Source organism: Hylobates moloch, unplaced genomic scaffold (genome assembly GCF_009828535.3).
Source record: "Hylobates moloch isolate HMO894 unplaced genomic scaffold, HMol_V3 SCAFFOLD_18, whole genome shotgun sequence".
Taxonomy (NCBI): Eukaryota; Metazoa; Chordata; class Mammalia; order Primates; family Hylobatidae; genus Hylobates; species Hylobates moloch.
This window is the reverse complement of record NW_026652293.1, coordinates 42002848-42025213: the sequence shown is the minus strand read 5'-3', so window position 1 is coordinate 42025213 and position 22366 is coordinate 42002848. Positions and strand designations below refer to the sequence as shown.

Here is a 22366-nt window from a genome sequence, read left to right as displayed (position 1 = left end):
TTGGTGCAAGAGGCCTATCTTTTTGCCAGTCTTGGCTTTCCCCATGCCTTCCTGACTAAGCTTAGTCATTTCTAGCTTTACATTTAAAGTGAGAGACTATGACTCCTTCTTTCACTTAAACATTTAGAGACCATTGTAGGGTTATTAATTGGCCTAATTTCAAAGTTGTGTCTTGGGGGGTAGGGAGCCCTAAGGAGAGGGAGAGAGATGAGGAATAGTTAGTCTATGGAGCAGTGAGAACACACACCACATTTATCTATTAAGTTTGCCCGTCTTATATGGGTGCAGTTTGTGGTGCCCCAAAACAATTGCAATAGTAACATCAAAGATTACCATAGCAGATATAATATTAATGAAAGTTTGAAATATTAAGAATTGCCAGAATGTGACACAGACACGAGGTGACATGAGCTATTGGAAAAATGACACTGATAGACTTGCTTTTTGCAGAGCTGCTACACACCTTCAATTTGTAAAAAATGCAATCTGCAAGATGCAGTAAAGCAAAGCACAATGATACCAGATATGCCTGAGGCATACCTCAAACTGCAGTTTTAGTTCCAGACCACTGCCACAAAGCAAATATCTCAATAAAGCAAGTCACATGAATTTGTTGGTTCCCAGCATACATAAATGTTTTGTTTATGCTGTACTGTAGTCTATTAAGTGTGCAATAGCACTGTATCTAAAAAAATACGCACCTTAATTAAAAAATACTTTATTGCTAAAGATGCTAATGAAGTGAGCACATGCTGTTGGAAAAATGGCAGCAATGGACTTGCTTGCTGCAGGGTTGCCACAGACGTTCAATTTGTAAAAAATGTAATTTCTGCAAAGTGCAATAAAGTGAAGCACGATAAAATGAGGTATGCCTGTATTTGGGTAGAACTCAGAATCCTTTTTTTTTTTGAGACGGAGTCTCGCTCTGTCGCCCAGGCTGGAGTGCAGTCGCGCAATCTCGGCTCACTGCAAGCTCCGCCTCTCAGGTTCACGCCGTTCTCCTGCCTCAGCCTCTCCGAGTAGCTGGGACTACAGGCGCCCGCCACCACGCCCGGCTAATTTTTTGTATTTTTAGTAGAGACGGGGTTTCACCATGGTCTCGATCTCCTGACCTCGTGATCCGCCCGCCTCGGCCTCCCAAAGTGCTGGGATTACAAGCGTGAGCCACCGCGCCCGGCCTAGAACTCAGAATCCTTAACATGGCCTTCAGGGCCCTACATGGTCTGTCTCAACTTGCATTCCTGGCTTATCTCATGATGCTTCTCCTGGCTCTCTGCATTCCAGCCACACCTTCCTTCTGTCATATCCTCAAACATGCAATGCTCCCTTTAGCCTAAGAATTGTTACCCAGATTCTTTCTTCTGGCTGCTCTCCCTTCCTACCTTCCACCAGCAAATCTAACTCCTGTTCGTCCTTAGACCTAAGCTATCCAATCCAATAGTTGCTGAACCCACAATGCTATTCAAATTTACAGTAATTACAATTAAATATAATTAAACATTCACTTCCTCTTTTGCTCCAGCCAAATTTCAAGTGCATGATAGCCACATGGTGGCTATTATACTGAACAGCACAGATATAGCACATTTTCATTATTATAGAAAGTTCCATTGGATAGTGCTGCCCCGAATCTTAATTCAAAAGTTACTTCTTCAAGGAAGGAGCATTTTCTCTACCAATACCACCTCCAACTAAGTCTTATTTCACTTATTAAATGTTTTCACAGTGCCTTGTACTTCTGTTTCATAGAACTCCATGTGGTTCATGAGTCATTCATTTTTTGTTATCAAAATCATTCTATAAATCAAGAATAAAATAACATAAAATGAAACAAAATAATAAAATATTTCACTTTTTGGATTAATGTATGTCTTCCCTACTAGATTTTATGTTTCAGGAGGGCAGGAGCTATGTTTTGCTTACCCAGAGCCTGGGTTATATTAGACCCAGGAAGTGTAAAAAAAAATGAAAGGTCAAAATAAATTGAGAGCACTTTGGGAGGCCCAGGTGGGCAGATCATGAGGTCAGGAGTTTGAGACCAGCCTGGTCAACATGGCGAAACCTCGTTTTTACTAAAAATACAAAAATTAGCCGGGCGTGGTGGTGCGTGCCTGTAATCCCAACTACTGAGGAGGCTGAGGCAGGAGAATCACTTGAACCCGGGAGGCAGAGGTTGCAGTGAGCCAAGATGGCAGCGTTGCACTCCAGCCTGGGCGACAGAGCAAAATTCCACCTCAAAAAAAAAAAAAGAAAAAAAAAAAAGAAATTGAGACCTCCCTATTTCTACCCACTGGAGAAAACGTGAGAAAGGATGTAGGGCAAAAAGTGACTCTTGAACTCTTAAGAGAAGACAATTGGAACTGGAGGAATAGAATGGTCAGGAGCGCTGAGATGGGAACATCAAGGATCCAATCCTGGCTGGAATAGGTGGTTTCTAATAAGAAGAAGGAAAGGGAGGCTAGAATTGACGATAGAGGAGTAGGTGAGACAGCTGGCTCAGGCCAATGGGGAGCTCCTCTAGAATCATCCTGAGTTTGAGATTGACCAGTCTTGCAACACATTCAGAATGGCTGGCGGGGAAGAAACTAAATTTAAGGATGTCAGGAGGCAGACATCCTGATGAGTTTCAGAGGCTGAGATTTTTTTTTTTTTAAACTATAAATTCTGGGAAGACTAGGACCATGTCTCTCTTGCCCAGGATATGTTCTCTGTGTCTGGCACTTATCGGTGCTTAACAATATTTTTAATAATAAATGGCTAGATTAGACTATTGGCAGAGGAATAAATAGGAGGGCTGAGACTGAGAGGCTTTAGGAAGGCAGGCGTAACTGGACTTGGTAACAATGGAGAGGAAGGAGGTAGAGGCTGTTTGAGTTTCAGTTCTTGGCAGAATGTTGGGGTCACTGATACAAATGAGAGTATTTGGCCTTTATTTCATCATCTTATCATCAAATGGCAATACCATACCTAAGCTGGGATGCTATGTAGGTAGGAGGATTAGGACTGGGTTTATTTACTTCACTGGTCACTAGAGTAGCTTTTACAAAATTGACTGCCTTCAAGGGCCTGCCAGGTAACGCACGCCCCAACACAAGCTGTATTTGTCTTCTCACTGTTCCCCCTCCCAGGACCTCTGCGCTCACTGTTCCCCTGCTTGGAACACTCTTTCCCCAGATTTCCATGAAGTCCACTCCTCGTGTCCTTCAGGTGTATCCTCAAATTTCACTTGCATCTTGTATAGGAACCACCTCTTTCTTGCATTCCTAATCCCCCTGAGTAATCACTTTCTAGTATACTATATCTATAATATGTAATTTATTTGATTTATTGGGTATTGTCTATCCCTACTAAAATGTAATCTCCAAAAGAGCAAGGATGAAAAAAAAATTTTTTTTCTCTCCATTGTTTTTCCAAGACCTAGAAGAGAAAATCCTGCACAGCCTGACCCTAGAAGGGGCTTGATTATTTTTGCTAAGGACTTATGGCTAAGTGAGTGATTGAACTGTGTAGGCAACAGGTAGTGATGGAGCCTGAGGGAACTGGTGATTGCATTAACTCCTTGTACGCCCCAAAAGCTGACATAGGCATTCAAATCAAGATTTAAAAGAATACAGTACCAGCCACTCAGAACTCTACTGCAAGCTGGATTGTGTCAATGAAGCCCCAGGCTTTGACCCTTGCTCTAAATAGAGCTAAGGATAAAACCAGGTATGCATCTGATCCTCCAGCTCTCAGTTTGGAGGGTTTCTAAGAAACACCGTCTCCCCACCCAATATGGCAGATCTTGCTGATTTAAAACACATGCAGAATTGAACCAGTTCCCACAATAAGAAGAAAGTGATACACAATCTTTTCCCCAAATATTTGTTTGCTGCCCCATAGCTACGAGTTGACAGTTGTTAGACATGGAACAGGTTACCAAATGAGGTTGCAGAAATCTCTTTCTCTAGAAATTCTTTAGAAGAGCAATGTGCTTTCTCTCTAGCTAGGGAAATTCTCTTGATTCCAAGCTGTTAGAATGAGCTTACTAGGCTGCTTTCTTCTTCCATTAATAAGAATATAAAAAAGAATTCTTAGGTCACCAGGTCAAGCCCCAGGGGCCTTCTGGGTAGTGTGACTCTGACAGTCATCTTTCTGGGATGGTTTAGATGGTGTGGGGTGAGGGGTTGGGAATGGCGATGTTCCTCAGCTGTGGATGAGCATGATCATAAGGCATTTCCTTATAAGGCTGGGGAAATAATAGTGGCTACCTAGCTAGATCAGGTTTAAATGCATGCCACAATTACTCTTCCAGTTTCTTGTGAGAGGTATCTGTTTGAAAGATGGAGACACCGAGTCTTTGACTGAAGGCCATGATTGTGATACTGAGCACTCTGTAGGTCTGTAGAGGGGATTCATAACATTGAAGAAAACATTTTCCTTGCTCCTACTAGAAGGTTACTCCCACCATGATTCTTAGAAAGATTTGAGTCTACCCAATTTTTTCTATTCCTATTCTTTTTGCTTGTCATTTTTATATGTGCTTACATGACACAGAGAGCAAGCATGCTGTACTTTGTACATAAAAACATTCCATGAACACAATAAGGCATTGAGTGCATTTCCTATCCTATTTTCTATAAAGGTTTACTGGTTTCAAAGTAATTTCAGACTCCACCGATCCCATTCAAAGCTTTTGATTCTTACTTGGGAGGTATCTCTCACTCAGGAAACTGAGGCTCAGAAAGTTGATGGGGTTAGTGCAGGATTACCTGACCCAGAAGTGGTGGAGTTGGCACCAGAAGGAAGTTCTTTGGACATCACATCCTGTGTTTGTTTCTACTCCCAAACTGTCTTGTGGTATGGAGTTTGAGTCATCTATATTTTCTCACCCAAGTCCTCTTTTGACTAACTGCAGACCTGTGTGAGATGGGCTTATCCAAGTCAGACATGCACTTTCTGGGCACAGAAGCCAATTGGGCCACATAGCAAGTAGAAGTTAGGGCTGGGTGATTGATTGATTGGTGTCCCACGTGGAAAGATTTGAAGCAGCTAATTTGCTGTAATATAAACTGCTACTTATTGTGCACTGATGCCAGATGTTGAGCTCATCACACCTTATTTTGCTGAATTCTCATATCATTGGGAGATGCAGGTTTAGGTAATAGTTTTGTACTGCCAAGGAAGCTGTTTATCTGACTTCACAAAGTTATATAACTCGGAAATAGTAGAACCAGATTTCAGACTCAGGCAGTCTGCCCCCAAAGTCACTGATTTTAACTACTGTCCAGTGATTTCCAAGCCAAGTTGTAAGGACATTCCAGGCAGAAATAGCCATACCTGTAAATGCTATAGAAACATGAACCAGCAAGGCAAGAGAGGAGTTGCAATGGCTAGAATTGTGTAACTTGCCTTCAGCCACGTAGCCATGGTGGCAGAGCTAGGATTTGAATTCAAGTCTTTGTGACTCATTGTCATGAGGCCATACTGCCTGTCAGGAAATGGGTTTAGTCCTCACACTGTAAGTCTGGATCGATTAGTGTGGTGAAGGCATCTGGGTATTCACCTGGTGCTGTGGGTTAGTGCAGGATTACCTGACCCAGCAGTTACAGATGGGTCAGCAGCAAGTGTTCTCCTCTAGATCACATGTCCTTTCCACAGGATGAGTCTCTTGGGCAACAGGAAATTATCTGGTGATAGAGGTGAGCAGTATGGTATAATGGAAAGAAAACAGATACTGAGTTTGATTTCTGGCTCTGCAATCTACTGGCTGTGTGACAAGTGCAAGTTCCTTAACCTCTCTGTGCCTGCTGTTCACCCTTTCCCTCCCCAATCATCCACTTGGTTTTTTTTTTGAGACGGAGTCTCATTCTGTCGCCCAGGCTGGAGTGCAGTTGCGTGGTCTTGGCTCACTGCAACCTTTGCCTCCCGGGTTCAAGCAGTTCTCCTGCCTCAGCCTCCCTAGTATTTGGAACTGCAGGCACATGGCACCACACCCGGCTAGTTTTTGTATTTTTAGTGGAGACAGGGTTTCATCGTGTTGGCCAGGCTGGTCTCAAACTCCTGACCTCAAGTGATCCGCCCCGCCTTGGCCTCCCAAAGTGTTGGGATTACAGGCGTGAGCCACTGTGCCCGGCCCTACTTGTTTTTCATGAAAAACTAATATTAAATGTTTCTTTTGGAGGGCTTTGTAAGGATTAAATAATATGTATGTCAAACACATGGCACATAGTAGATGTTCAATATATGGTAATGCTTTATTAATATGACTTGAAAAAAATTACTGCTTTTCTTTGTTGGACATTTGTCATAATTATGTGAAGCTCTTGTTTGAGGAACATGTTAAATAGTAAGAAATGGAATTCTAAATTATAAGTCTGGTATTTCCAAACAGGAAAAAAGAATAATTATATATTTTAAGGTGAATTTCACTAAATGAGGATGGACATTTTTGAGTTGACTTTTATGGGATTTAAAAGGTTGTAGTCATGTTTGAAGTTAATAGAAACTGGTCACTCATGCTTTTTCTATAAAGGAAACCATAGAAACAAAAATAAAAAATAGAATTAATCGATAAATCTATTACTCCACAACTTTAAAAATTATATGAACAAGTGTAAAATCTATATCCTCCTACTGCAGTTCCACCCTCAGGAGCAACCACTATTAACAATTTGTTGCATATTCTTTTTTTTAAAACCTTACTAATATATCATGGATGTCTTTCCATTTTATCTTTTATAGCTCAACTCGTTTTAAAAGTATTTAACAGCTTGATATATGATTTATATATCATAAAATCCAGCCATTGTAAATGTATAATGCTGTTATTTTGTAAATTTATACAGTGGTGCAATCATCACCTACTCCAGTTTTAGAACACTTATTACTCCAAAAGTTTCCTTACGCCTCTTTGCAGTCAACCCCAAGCCCCAGTCAGAGGCGCTTTCTGTCTTTATAGGTGTTCTTTTTAGAAATTTTATATAAATAGAATCATACAGCATGCTTTCTTTTGTATCCGGCTGTTTTCACTTAGCGTAATGTTTTTAAGGTTCATCCATGTTGTTACATATATCAATAGTTCCTTTTTCTTGCTGAGTAGTATTCTGTTATATGGATATACAATACTTTATTTAATAGTTGGTTAAACTATGATGGATATTTGGTTGGTTTTCAGCTTGGGAATATTATAAATAATGCTGCTATGAATATTCACATACAGTTCTTTGTGTTGATATATGTTTTTATTTTATTTTATTTGGTTTGTTAATATTTTGTATTATAGGTAGATACCTAGGACTGAAGTTGCTGGGTTGTGTGGTAAGATGTGGCTGTATTTTACATTTCCATCAGCAATGTAAAAGGGCATCACTTTCTCCACAATTCTCTAACACTTGGTGTTGTCAGTCTTTGTGATAATAGTTATTCTAGTAAGTGTGCAGTGGTATCTTATTGTGATTTTAATTTGCATTTCCTTAGTGACTAATGATTTGAGCACTTTTTCATGTGTACATTGGCCATTTGTATATTTTCTTTGGAGAAGTGTCCAAATCTTTTGCCAGTGTTATCATTGGGTTGTTTTTCCTTTTATTATTTGAGTTTTAAAATATATTTTATATGCAAGTATATTATCAGATGTGTTGTTTGCAAATATTTTCTTCCAGTCTGTAGCTTGTCTTTTCATTTTCTAATTATTTCTTTTGAAGAAAAAGATTTTTAAATTTTGATGAAGTCAAAATTTTCTCTTTCGTGGGTCTTGCTTGCTTTTTATAAAATCTTCATCTAACCCAAGTTTTCAACAATGTTCTCCTGTTTTCTTCTACACATTTTATAATTTTAGTTCTTACATTTAGGGATGTGATATGTTTTGAGTTAAGTTTTGTGTATGGTGTGAGGTAAGAGTCTACGTTCTTTTTTGCATATGGGCATATAGTTCTAGCATCACTGTCAAATAGTCTGTCCTTTCCTCCATTAAATTGTATTGGCACATTTACCAAAGCCAATTGCCATAAATGGGTTTACTTCTTATATCTCTGTTCTATTGATTTATAAATTTATCTTTATACCAATACCACATTAACTTAGGAATAGTAGTTTTATAGTAAGTTTTGAAGTCAGATAGCATATATTTTCCAAGTTCTTTCTTTTCAAAAATGCTTAGGCTTTTCATGTCCTTTGCATTTCTATATGCGTATTAGGAACAGCTTGTCAGTTTCTCTAAATAAGTAGATAAATAAGTAAATAAAACCTGCTAGTTTTTTTTTTTTTTTTCACTTTAAGTTTTGGGATACATGTGCAGAACATGCAGGTTTGTTACATAGGTATACATGTGCCATGGTGGTTTGTTGCACCCATCAACCCATCATCTAGGTTTTAAGCCCCACATGCATTAGGTATTTGTCCAATGCTCTCCCTCCCCTTGCCCCGCACCCCCTGACAGGCCCCAGTGTGTGATGTTCCCCTCCCTGTGTCCATGTGTTGTCATTGTTCAACTCCCACTTATGAGTGAGAACATGTGGTGTTTGAAAACCTGCTAGGATTTTAATGGAGTTGTGTAGAATCTGTAGGTTAATTTGAAGAGATTACCATCTTAACAATGTTGAATTTTCCATTTTGTGAGTGTGACATATTTCTCCAATTTTTAGCTCTTCATAGCCATGTTTGGTAGTTGTCAGAGTATAGGTCTTGAACTTTTTTGATATGTTAATTCCTGAATGTATTTGTCAGGGTTCTCCAGAGGGACAAGGCTAGTAGGAAATATATATGTATATGTACATGTATGTGTATATATATATTCTCATATATATATATATGAAAGAAAGTTTGTTAGAATTGGCTCACATGATAAAAAATGTGAAGTTCCACAATAGGTCATCTGTAAGCTAGGGAATGCCAGTAGTGTGGCTCAGTTCAAGTCCAAAAGCCTTGAAACCAGGGAAGCCGACAGTGCAGTCCTGAATGAGTCTGAGGGTGAAGGCCTGAGAGCTCCAGGTAGGCTGCTAGTGCAAGACCTAGAATCCAAAGGAAGATGAACCTGGAGTCTGATGTCTAAGGGCAGGAGGAGAAAAGGTGCCTCACTGCAAAAGGGAGAGAGGGAGGAAGTTAAGCAATCTGAGTATCCCCCTTGTTCCACCTGCTTTGTTCTAATCACACCCATTACTGATTAGATGGTGCCCACTAACATCAAGGATGGCTCTTCCTCTCCCAGTCCACTGACTCCACATGTCAGTCTCCTCTGGAAACACCCTCACAGACACACCTAGAAACAGTACTTCACTAGCCAGCTAGTCATCCCTCAATCCAGTCCAGTTGATATCTAATATTGAGCATCACACTGAGTATTTCACTTCTTGATGCTATTGTGAATGGGATTATTTTCTTAATTTTATTTTTGATCTCTTAGTTGCTATTAAGTAGAAATCCAGTTGATATTTATATGTTAGTCTTGTATCCTCTCATCTTACTAAAATTGCTTATTCTAGCAGTTTTTTTAGTTTGTAGATTCTTTAGGATTTTCTGCATATGAGATCATGTCATCTGCAAAGAAAGACACTTTAACTTCTTTTCTAATCTGCATGCTTTTAATTTACTTTTCTTGCTTTATTGCAATGGCTAGAAGCTCAAGTATAAGGTTGAATAGAAGTGGTAAAAGTGAATATCCTTGCTTCATTTCTGATGGGGGAAAGCATTCCTGTTACCATTAAGTATGACGTTAGCTGTAGGTTTTTGTAGATGCTCCTTATCAGGTTGTAGAAGTTCTGTTCTATGTCTGGTATATTGAATGTTATGTTTGGAGGGTAGGGGTTCTTTTTTCTGCATCTGTTGAGATAATCATTTGGTATTTGTACTTTGTTCTGTTAATGTGCATATTCCATTAATTAATTAATGGATATTAAACCACTCTTGCATTCCTGGGATGACTCCACATAGTCATGGTATATAAAGGAAAGTTTTACATGCTGCAAGATTTGGTTTGTTAATATTTTGTTAAGGATTTTTACTATGTTCATGATAAATATTAGTCTGTAGTGTCCTTATGTATTTGCTTGGCTTTGGTATCAGGGTAATACTGGCTATGTAATGTTTCTTGAAAGTGTTCCCTTCTTCGCTGTATTTTAGACAAGTTTGGGTAGGATTGGTACCATCTATTCCTTAAATGTTAGATAAAATTCCCCAGTGAAGCATTTGGACCTGTAGTTTTTTTATTTTTTGTGGGAATGTTTTAAGCACAAATTTGATTTTTCAAAAAAAAAGTGCTTCTCAATTTTTCATATGGCTTTGGGCAATTTCCATAACCCCAAAATGGTGGTTTTTGATAATATTGTCCAGTTTATTAGTTTTATTTTGCTAAGAGGATTTTTTGACTTCTTCACACCACCACACCCAGAAGTTGCCTCTCTACCTCTTTTTAAAAAAAAATCTGTATAGTATTTCATTTTACAAACATGCCATAATTTATTTAATAAAAAATAATTTTTTCACTTTTAAAATATAGTCTGAGCAGTGCCGAAGCTAGCCTTCTTCTATATATAACTTTACTTACTTTTGCTAATAAGATATGTGCATTTTTAATTTTAATAAATGTCAAATTATTCTCCAAAGTTTGTTCTCAATAATTACATTGTTAGAATAATCTCCAAGAAGGTCCACTTCTGCATATATTGCCACTACCATGTACAGGTTAAGCCACCCTACTCTGAAACTAAAATGCACTATAATTCAAAACTTTTTGAGTGGCATCGTGACGCCACACATGGATGTCTAAGATAGTAACATTTTTGTTTTCTGATGATTCAGTGTACATAAACTTTGTTTCATGCACAAAATTATTAAAAATATTGTATAAAATTACCTTCAGGCTATGTGTGTAAGGTATATATGAAACACATATGAATTTTGTGTTTAGACTTGGGTTTCATCCTCAAGATATCTCATTATGTTAGATACAAATATTCCAAAATCTGAAAAATTCTGAAATCTGAAATGCTTTTGATCACAAGCATTTCAGATAAGTAATAACAGCCTGTAGTATTAATCTTTTATATTTTTGCCAATATGAAAAGCAAACAGTTTGGTATCTTTTTGTTTGTACTTGTCTAATTGGAGTTGGGAATCTTCTCATATGCTCTTTGACCATTTCTTTTTATTTTATGAAGTGACTTTTTATTCTTTTGCTTAATTTCCAGTTATTTTTAATTTTTGGTTTTTTTGAGATGGAGTTTCGCTCTTGTTGCCCAGGCTGGAGTACAATGGCGTGATCTTGGCTCACTGCAACCTCCGTCTCCCAGGTTCAAGCAGTTCTCCTGCCTCAGCCTCCTGAGTAGCTGGGATTACAGGCGCACACCACCATGCCCGGCTACTTTTCGTATTTTTAGTAGAGACAGGGTTTCACTGTGTTGGCCAGGCTGGTCTTGAACTCCTGACCTTGTGATCTGCCCACTTTGGCCTCCCAAAGTGCTGGGATTACAGGTGTGAGCTGCCATGCCTGGCCTTAATTTCCCATTAGTTTTGTTCTTTTTTTCTTATTTATAGGATCTTTTGGGATTATAGTGATACTAAATTTTTATCTGTTTTATGTTGTAAAGATTTTTTTCTATTCTGTCATTCCTTCCTTCTAGTTGTAACTGTTTTCAATCTTTTAAGACCCTGATGTTGTAATTTATGTTTTCGTTTGTTTTTAAAACAGAAAGTTGTACAAGGGATTGATTTAAACCAAATTCGAGGACTTGGGTTTGATGCCACGTGTTCTCTGGTTGTTTTGGATAAGCACTTTCGCCCATTACCGGTCAACCAGGAAGGTAAGACCATGTCTCTTCCTTTTCCCAGTGGTGGGATACTTGGCTGATCAATCCAATGGGCCCAGGTGGAACAGGAGGGCAGGCGTCTCTTGCTGCTGATAGTAAAATTTAGAGGTAGAGTGAAATGACACAGATCATGTTGCAGAAGTCAAGAGCTTGGAGAGCAGTTGGTATGAGTGGGGTGGTGTTGACGCTGGATTAGGGGGACTTGGCTTTCTAAAACTCAAGAGCCACAGTGCAGAGCTTGGTAAAGGAAGGACATGAGATTGTTAGCTAGGAGTGATTAACCTTGAAACACACAGGTGGTTTTGATGTTTTCTGGGAAGAGAGTGTCAGTGCTTGCAGTTTCTTTGTATACGACGTTCCTATTCCATGCTTATCTGAGTGGATGAGCCAAGTCCTTTGAAAAGAAATGGAACATGGTAGACAGGGCCATGTGATGGATAGAAGCTAGAAGCAGATGGCCTCTCTATTTTCAATAGCCAGACCAAAAGACATTCACATTAAATGGTGGTGTCCTATTAGATACTGTGAGTATAGAAATGAGCTGTTTCAAATGTAAAGTGCCACTTGGGTCCACCATCAGATTTTTCACAGCAGATAAGGTTGTCCCTTTTGGGGAATTTTAGCCAATAACGCTAATACTGGGGTTACAAACCCAAAAGTCTATTAATACATTAATGTAATAATTAATACATTAGTCAGATGGGTAATGTAAATGAGTAATAGGCCAGGTTTTTGCAAAACCACTGCATCAGTGTGAAGATAACTTTCAACTGATATTTAACCTTGTAATGAGCAGATGACATTAGGGAGCAGTAGAGGCTGCATTGCACTGGAAATTGCATGCTCCATCTGAAGGGAGGGGCCAGCTCTAGGCATTGTCAGTCAGCTGTTGCCAAGATAGCCATTGCAAATATATTTGGGGCTAGTTTCTGTTAGAGAACCCTTGATTCTGCACACTGTTGCAGCAGCATCTTTCTTAACTGTTGGCTATGAGGTAGTAGGGTACATTGATACACAGTGGAATTAGAGTTAGGCGGGGACTCTGATTGTAGCTGTGCCGTTGCTGAGCTGTGACACCTTGGCAAGCCATTTAACTCTGTGTTTCTCAGTTTTCTTCTCTGAAAGAATTTGAATGAATCAGTAGCTTTGCTGTGAAAATTTGGTGAGAGACTGATACTTAAAATGCTCAGAAAAGTTTCTTCCATCAGATGATGAATTTTTTAAGTTAAGAGAATATTCTGGTCACTACTGTGGACCTAATGTATGAAATAGTGATTATTATAATTATAAGGACTATAAATGATCATCTATTTGCATCCCTTTTCACTATAAGTGATCACTATAAATAATCATAATCACTATGTGCTGAAAATGGATGCAAATAGATGAATGATTAGAGCACAGTGGTACTGATGACCATTTTCTGCACACACACACACACACATACACACACATGCACACACACACACACACACTTTTTTTCCTCTTCTTGTGACATTTATTAACACCTCCTGTGTGCCAAGCCCTGTCTTAGCAAATGCTGGGCTTCAAAGATAAATCAGGATGATTCTTTTTCTTGGTGGCTATTCATTGGCTCAGTTGGCACTGTTTTGGCCCAGGACAGGGCAGCCTTGTTCTGAGCCATTTCAGAAAGCAGAGACCAAAACTGGGTAGAGCAAACCTCAGCTCTGCAGCAGCAAGCATTCACTAATTACAGGATGTGGCCAGCCACAGACTTGGCCGTTTTGGGAGGCTGTCAGTGTGTCTTTTATGGGCTTTATTTAAGTAAAGGTCAGGTAATTGTCTGTTGGGGATGCCATAGATCAGATGTCTCTTACTGCTGATAGTGGGATAGAGGCAGAGTGTGGAGGCTAGAAATCACCGTCCCAGAAGTTAAAAGCCTGGAGAGCAATTGGCACGAGTGGGGTGGCATTGGGGGCACAGTTAGAAGGAACTTGGTTTCATAAAGCACAAAAGCCATGTTAGAGAGCCTGATTTTGGGTGGGACTTTAGATACTAAGAGTCCTGCTTCAAGGATTTTGTATCATCTGATCTGCTAAAATACATGTTTATTTATTTATTTTTATTCTGGCTGTGCATTAGTATCAACTGGAGATCTTTTTAAAAATTGCCAATTCATGAGCCCTACCCTCAAGATTTGTATTCACTTGACTTGAAGTGGAGCTAGGGTGTCGACTTTTTAAAAAAGTTTTCTCAGTAAGTCTAGTATGTAGAGAATCACTGGGCACAGATTAACAGAGAATTAAAATATTAGGAACAGGACACTTGAAGTGGAAGAAGATGGTTCCTTGTTAAATTTGCTTAAATATGTACCCTCTTTGGATGCTATTTTTTTTTCATTGTAGGTAGAATGGCTTCCTGTTAACAAATCCTCTATTAAAAAGGTAACTAGGTTACCACTCTAATTATAAGTGTTGAAATAACTTTATTCCACCTAAAAGGTTAAAGTGTACCCGTTCATCAAATGCATCCAGCTGCAGGTGCCCTCATCAGTTTCTTGCCTTTCAACAGATTGTATTAAGGTTAGATCTTTTATCTGAAATGGATTATCCTGTGCAAGAAAATGAAATTAGAATTATAAAGGTGGTTTGAAGGTTCTTTAGAGACTCCTACCTGCATGGCAGCAACCAACTCTTGATTGGCTAATGGGAGTAATTGTGAGGAGCAGAGAGTGGGGTCAGGAAGATTCCAGATAACCCTAATCATGCAGGTAACCTAAAACCAAACCCATAAGACCAGCAAAAGTATTGCCATCTTTAGTTGTTAACCAAAAAATTATAAACGAATAAATTAAGTACAATAGTTTAAGAAAATTCAGCATTACCATATGATAAAATAGTCTCGTTTGCCTTTCCTTGTTTGACTCTTCTTCCTTAAAGATCAGAACAGCCCCTGGGCTGGACAGCAGCACAGTTGCTGAATGCTTCCTACCCCTGCCACTGACCAAACTCAGAGCCTCACCCTGATTGTGTCATCTCAGCCATAGGAGCTTTTGGGAGGGAGAGGAACAAAGCGTGATAATTGGGGCTGGGAGAGAGAGTTATGACCTAGTCTCCTCTGTGCAACAGATATCTAATGTTTACATTTTTTTGCTGATTCATAATAATTTTTCCCCTCAAGTATGCCTGCAACACAGTATGTGAACATAAACATGTATTTTAGCAAGGTATTAATTAAGTGAATATATGGATGAATAATCTACCCTTAGGTAAAGTGAGGTAGCTCAAATGTAACTTTACCTCCAATTCTCTTAAACGACGACGTTTTTGTGGGTCTGTGTTCTGTTTCTCATGCTGCCTTATTGTATAGAACCTCTTTCTCACTCTTTCTTCACCTGCCTAGCCATTGGCTAGTCATTTGAAGAATTAAATAAACACTTTCCTGCCTTTTGAAAGCTTTCTGTGCAGCTCCAGGCTCAGCTAACTAGAGCCTACTCTTTGCTCGTCCTCCACATTCCCATCTTTGGTACTCTTGTTCTGGCAGTCAACGTACAGTATAGACTCTTTCTCCATGCAAACATATGCTGCTTAAGGGCAGAACTGTGGCACATTCTTCTTGATATCCTAGCATCCAGCACTGTGCTTGGCATGTAGTAGATGCTCAATAAAAGATTAAATGAACTTTCAGTTTTCCATAGGAGCTGAAAAAAATTAACTTCTTAGTTTTTATCTAAAACGAAAATTATAAATTATTAATTCTAATACAGTAGTGATTCTGTACAATTTTCATTGTATTGTTTTGACTGCATTTTGAGAGCGTCTTTATGTAGAGGCAGTAGTAGCTGATTGGTCTGTCTTTACTATAGGCAGAAGTTTAGCAACAGGTATTTTTACCTTAAAGTAGCTGTAGATTTGTTCTGTACAGTACTTAAGAAACAATACTGATATTGTCCCCTTCAACACTCACCCACCCACACACACACACCCACATCCTGATTCATTGATGGTTCTGGAATAGGAGCTGGACATCAGTATTTTTAAAAGTTATCAAGGAGATGCTAATGTGCAACTAGGTTTGAGAACTAGAGCTTTGAGCACTTCTGTTAGATAGAGGAACAATTCTGTTTACAAAAAATTCTTTGACATTCCTGTGGAAGGCCCCATGTACTTTGTATTATTTTCAAAGTATTAGTATAATGGTTTGTGGAGCTTTCGTGGGAGGTGAGATCTTTCCAGTTAGGCAAACCAGCAACTGAGCCCCTGCCTTGTTATGCCCATGACCTTATTTAGGTATCTTCTTACATTGGCTTTTTTTGTTGTTTTTTTTTGGTTTTAATTTTAAAAATTCTTTTCAAAGATGTGGAAGGGTAAAGAAAGCAACATCTTCCTATTCACCTGCCACTGAGGATGAACATGAAATTTTGCCATATTTGCCTCAGCTCCTTTTATTTTAAAAAAAGATATTTGTAACTTCAGCTTTTCACCTTCTGTAGGTAACCATTCTGCTGTAGTTGCTCTTCTTAAACACATTGTTTTTGTGCTTTTACTACATATGTGTATACCCACAACAACAAACAGTATACAATCCTTCCTCTGTATCTGAGGGGGACTTGTTCCAGGACTTCCTTAAGACCATAACCCACAGATACTCAAGTCCCTGATGTAAAATGGCATCATATTTGCGTATAACCTATGTACGTCTTCCCGTGTACTTCACATAATCTCTAGGTTACTTGTAATACCTAATGCTAGGTAAATACTTGTTATACTATATTGTTTAGGGAATAATGGCAAGAAAAAAAGTCTGTACATGTTCAGTACAGATGCAACCATCCATTTTAAAAAATATATTTTCGATCCACGGTTGGTTGAATCCACAGATGCAGAACTCACAGACATGGAGGGCTGATTCTGTGTTTTAAAGTATCTCAGTTGGTGTCCTTGTTCATGTTACTATGTCTAACACTAGTTTATTTGTTTAAGAATTGATTTATCTATTCTCTATGCAGATCTAGTTCCAAAACACACTTTGTGCATTTCCCAGCTGTGAGACATTGGGTACGTCTTCACTGTCAAGAGTCTGTCATTGAAAAACAGGGATTAAAAACCTATATCAGAGGGTTATTTTGAGGATTAAATGTGATGATGTGTGTAAAATGTTTAGCATAGGGCTTGGGAGACAAACACATTACAAACATTTGCTATTAGCAAGATATGTAGTGCTGTGGTTACTTTGCCATTAAATAAAATAATTTGTGAAAATATAATACCTGGTTTGGTAACTGCTGGGTTTCTTTTCTCTTTGCCCTAATAATCTCCCGGGTATATTAATTGCTGTTCTGCACATTTTGCCATCAGAGGTGTCAGAGGACTGTTAAAGGATTTCTGGCTTGCCCATTGGTACAGGATGAATTAATAGGGGCTCGGGAGAGAGATAAGGAGTTACTGTGTGGACTACAGGGTAGTGAGGCAGGATGTGAGGGGCAGTGCTCCTTTTCCAGCTGGTTTTAAATTCTCCTCCTTATTTACTCCTCCTGAGGGCCTACTTTCTGAGAAGTACTTGCCATATCCTTTATGTGCATTATCTTTTGTTTAATAACTTCCTGAATTATATATCTTCATTTGTAACTGTATCTTCATCTGTAACTAGCATTCCCCATTAGATCTGCCTAATTCAAAAACCCCTGAGCTTCCCACTCCAGCAAACAAGCCAACCAAATGAGGAAAAAAAAAAAAAAAAAACACCTAAATAAACTAATTTTAATTAAATTGACCAGAAAATGTGGGAATATAAGCAGTTAAATGCCATTGTGTAGCTATTAGATGTATTATACCATCAAAGTATTTATCCATATTTAAAGGAGACAGATCTTAAAAAGAGAAAGTATTGTCTTAGTCTTATTTCATAGATGCCTTTTCTGAATGTATGCCCAGAAAAGTTTTTCTAGAAGAGAAGGAATAAGAAAGGAAGGGAAAAAGTTGAGAGGGAATTGACAATATAATTAATTGGTAGATGTTTTTCTGCTTTTAATGTAGACATTTATTCTAAGGTCATGGTCAGAGAACACATGACCGGATGGGAAATTCCAGGCCTGGGGACGGTGCTTTCATCAGCCTTGCTGGTGTCCTTTCATTTTGCACATTCTTGATACATAAAATTATAGAAAGTACATAGCATTTTGATCTTGGGAATCCATAATTGTTCCCTTGAATTAGAAGGAAGAGAGTGTGTGTCCATCTGCATCTCCCTCTCGTTTCTGCTAGGGGATTCCCATCGAAACGTCATCATGTGGCTGGACCATCGAGCAGTCAGTCAAGTCAATAGGATCAATGAGACCAAGCACAGTGTCCTCCAGTACGTCGGCGGGGTGATGTCTGTGGAAATGCAGGCCCCGAAACTTCTGTGGCTGAAAGAGGTGAGTGCATAGAGTCTAAGAGAAGATACCAACAATAGTAGAGGATTCCTGTTACTGTGGACCTGTAGGTACCAGGCACCCTGCTAAAATCGGTTCCGTTTGATTTTTCCCAGCAACTAGGAGGAAGGTTGATCCCATTTTATTGATTACAGTGCGGTCAAATCACACCTGTTTTTATGTGCCTAACTCATACCAGGCACTGTGACAAGTATTGTACACATTATCTCTTTGAAGGCCAACGACCCTATGAAGTGTTTTTGTGTGTGGTGTTTATTTTAGGGTGCCTGTTTTGTAGACAAGAAAATGAATGTTAATAGAGATAAAACAACTCACTCAAAGTGACAAAGCAAATATGTGACAGAACCAGAATTTGAACCTAAGACTGACTGACTCCAAAATCATTTCTTTTTAATTTTAAAATGTTTCTTTTGTAGAGACTTGGTCTCACTATTTTGGCCAGGCTGATTTCGAACTCCTGGCCTTATGTGATCCTGCAAAAGTGATATGATTATAGGTGTGAGCCACTGTGCCCGGCCATCCAAACTCAATTCTTTTTTTTTTTTTTTTTTTTTGAGTATCAGTTTCTCTTTTAATCTTAGATGTCGCGGTGGAAGGAAAAATCAGTTAGCAAAGAAGCAATCTCAGAAAAAGTGTATCTTTTTGATGCCTTTATGCCTTTTTTTTTCTCTTTTTTTTCGGTTATTCTTTTTTTTTTAAATTATACTTTAAGTTTTAGGGTACATGTGTACAACGTGCAGGTTAGTTACATATGTATACATGTGCCATGTTGGTGTGCAGCACCCATTAACTCATCATTTAGCATTAGGTATATCTCCTAATGCTATCCCTCCCCACTCCCCACACCCTACAACAGGTCCTGGTGTGTGATGTTCCCCTTCCTGTGTCCATGTGTTCTCATTGTTCAATTCCCACCTATGAGTGAGAACATGCGGTGTTTGGTTTTTTGTCCTTGGGATAGTTTGCTCAGAATGATGGTTTCTAGCCTCATCCATGCCCCTAAAAAGGACATGAACTCATCATTTTTTATGGCTGCATATTATTCCATGGTATATATGTGCCACATTTTCTTAATCCAGTCTGTCATTGTTGGACATTTGGGTTGGTTCCAAGTCTTTGCTATTGTGAATAGTGCCACAATAAACATACGTGTGCATGTGTCTTTATAGCAGCATGGTACTGGTACCAAAACAGATATATAGACCAATGGAACGGAACAGAGCCCTCAGAAATAATGCCACATATCTACAACTATCTGATTTGTGACAAACGTGACAAAAACAAGAAATGGGGAAAGGATTCCCTATTTAATAAATGGTGCTGAGAAAACTGACTAGCCATATATAGAAAGCTGAAACTGGATCCCTTCCTTACACCTTATACAAAAATGAATTCAAGATGGATTAAAGACTTAAATGTTAGACCTAAAACCATAAAAACCCTAGAAGAAAACCTAGGCAATACCATTCAGGACATAGGCATGTGCAAGGACTTCATGTCTACAACACCAAAAGCAATGGCAACAAAAGCCAAAATTGACAAATGGGATCTAATTAAACTAAAGAGCTTCTGCACAGCAAAAGAAGCTACCATCAGAGTGAAAAGGCAACCTACAGAATGGGAGAAAATTTTTGCAATCTACTCATCTGACAAATGGCTAATATCCAGAATCTACAATGAACTCAAACAAATTTACAGGAAAAAAAAAAAACCCATCAACAAGTAGGCAAAGGATATGAACGAAATCAATTCTTTTAATACCCAGTATTCTACTGGAGTTCAGAGAGGTTAATTACCATTCCAATGAGAAAGCAGCAGAGGTGGGATTTAAGTCCATATCTTCTGACCAGAGCCTTCCTATTCTGTACACTTTTAGCCACAACTTATTAATATTTGGCCTTGTTGACATCTTAGGCTTTCCCTTTCTCATCCCACCTGCACTTGAGTTTCTCATCCTTAAATGATATGGCAATCTGTGGTCAAAGCACTTGCAGGTGGCTCCCATTTCCAGATGTTAGGACTTCTTTCTGAAGTGTGGAGAATGGTGATGTCAGCTTAATGGTTCCCATCAGAGGTGGATGTGTGAGAAAGTTCAAGTCCTTTGGGAACCTCAAGGACTTGAAAACTCTAGGCGGTCTGGAGAAATAGAGAATCCATCTAATGAGCATGATCTGCTGTGATTCATTTACTGGCTCTGAGATTTCAGGTGGGCTAAGTCTTCTATTACTCATATTGTAAATGGAGATGGGGAGAGCTTAGGGTGCTGAGAGGGTGCCTAAGGATTGCCATCACGGCAGGAGAGTGGTAGGAAAGAAGGGCTTCAGCAATCAAAGCAGGCTTGGCTTGTTAGCTGTTTTATATATTGAGCTGTTTTGTAAGTTTTAATCTACATAAAGGCTTCTGTGGTTGCTAAGAGTTTGAAAACAGAGTTTCTTAGGAGTGAGGAGTTTTCAAGAATCTAATTCTGACTCTACTGTCAACAATTGTATGCTTTGGTCAAAGCACTTCTTATTTCAGGCCTCACTTTCTTCATGTATAAAGTGGGAGAGTTGTATTAACCAGTTTGAAAACCTGACTCGGGTATATACTGAAACACAACATTGGAATATAGAACTGTTCTGTGCTGCTGCATACCCTGCTTTGAGTTGTATAAGCATTAGTTTATTTTAATCCTAACAATCTCTGCCTGGTAGATAGCATGGGAAACTGATCCTAAGGAGGCTTTCCCAAACAGGTGATAGAGCCAGAATTTAAATCCATGTCTGCTGGGCTCCAAATCTCAGCTTATTCCATCATGTCATGCAGTAGTAAAATCCCTCTGTGAAGCATGGCTCTTGGCGTAGGACCAGGAATGATGGCAGTGGTCTTCTTCAATTTGGCCTAAACTTGTTGCTATATCAACAAGTTTGGATTGGATATATCACCTTTTTTGGCAACACAGAAAGAAGAGTTATACTGAGTTAAGCAAAGAGGATTGGGCGCAGGGTCATTGGTTCAGCGTCAGGGCCTTCTAGAGCACTTGCCACGTGGCCAGCTCTAGCCTATATCCCAGGAGATCTAAATGCATATCTGGCGTGAACCTCTCAGGATTCTTACCATCTCGCACTTGAGATAAAACTGCACTAAATAAATCCCATAGGAAATAGTTAAAGTCTAGATTACATGGCAGTGTTGGTGACCCTCTGAGAACATCTTATATTAATTTATTTAAAAAAATCAATTTTCTTTCAGAATTTTCTGAGTAAGCCTCTAGTGTGGGGTGTGTTTTGGTAAGCATGTACAGGAATTCTTGCTGAGAATTCCTTTGGCTTTAACATGATTGCAAAATCAAAATTAAAGAGATTTCTAAAGTCAGTTTTAGCATCTTCTTAAAGCCTGACCAGGAGGGCTGTAGTGCTTCTCAGACTTTAATGTGTAAATGAATCACCTGGAGATCTTGCTGAACTGTAGGTTCTGATTCAGTAGCCCTGGGATAGGGACTGAAAATTTGAGATTTTGTATTGCTAACACAAGTTCACAGGTGATGCTAATGTTAGTGGCCTGGAAACTTGTGAAACCACTTTTAATTCCAAAAGCTCTGTTCCCCTACCCTGAAAAGCATCCACTTTTGGGGAATCAGGGAATGGTACCTTTGTTTTTAATGCTATGATGGGAGACACAGGGACGTTTGATAGCTTCAGTAGAGCTGCTCAAGCGCCTGTTCAGAATAAAAGTGTGAGATTCTGTGTTCTAAGTTCATCAAGCTGTCATGTGTTTACTCCTTCTTCATTCTTTAATCTTAGAAGTCTGTACTGAGCTCAACTATGAACCAGCAACTGTGATAGGCACTGGGGACATGGGGACAATAAGGACTGAACCTTACCATTGAGCAGCACAGAGTCCACTAGGGATAGTGGTGGGGGAGTATAAGGAATGGGGTGGATGCAGGAGTGACATGAAAACAGAGCCATCAAATGTACTATGGACTGTGATATAGCAATATACAAAGTGCTTTGCGAAAAAGGATTTGCTTCCTAGAGGCAATAGTTTGACAGGAACCTCAAGATACGAGTAGAGGTTTTGCCTAGCAGAGAAGATAGGAAAGACATTCTGAAGAGAGACTGTGGTTCATCTGTGATGTGATAGGTGAGTCCCAGGGCATGAGCTGGGGTGCTTCAGCAAGCATAGCAGGAGATGAGGCCAGGTAAAT

At 39.1% G+C, this 22366-nt stretch overlaps 1 protein-coding gene across 11 annotated transcripts in view; it reads left to right on the top strand.

Annotated features, from left to right (window-relative positions):
* Positions 1–22366, top strand: part of FGGY (FGGY carbohydrate kinase domain containing) — a 478411-nt gene that overhangs the window by 32885 nt on the left and 423160 nt on the right. For 10 of the 11 annotated variants that reach the window (XR_009210731.1, XR_009210732.1, XM_058430526.1 and 7 more), the window contains 2 exons: positions 11666–11777; positions 18008–18159. Coding sequence is in view for 9 of the 11 variants with exons in the window: in XM_058430526.1 (XP_058286509.1) it covers positions 11666–11777; positions 18008–18159 (264 nt within the window). In the remaining 2 variants the exon portion in view is untranslated. Of the gene's footprint in view, positions 1–11665; positions 11778–18007; positions 18160–22366 lie in introns of those variants that run through there. The other variant, XM_032136544.2, reaches the window with a different exon arrangement.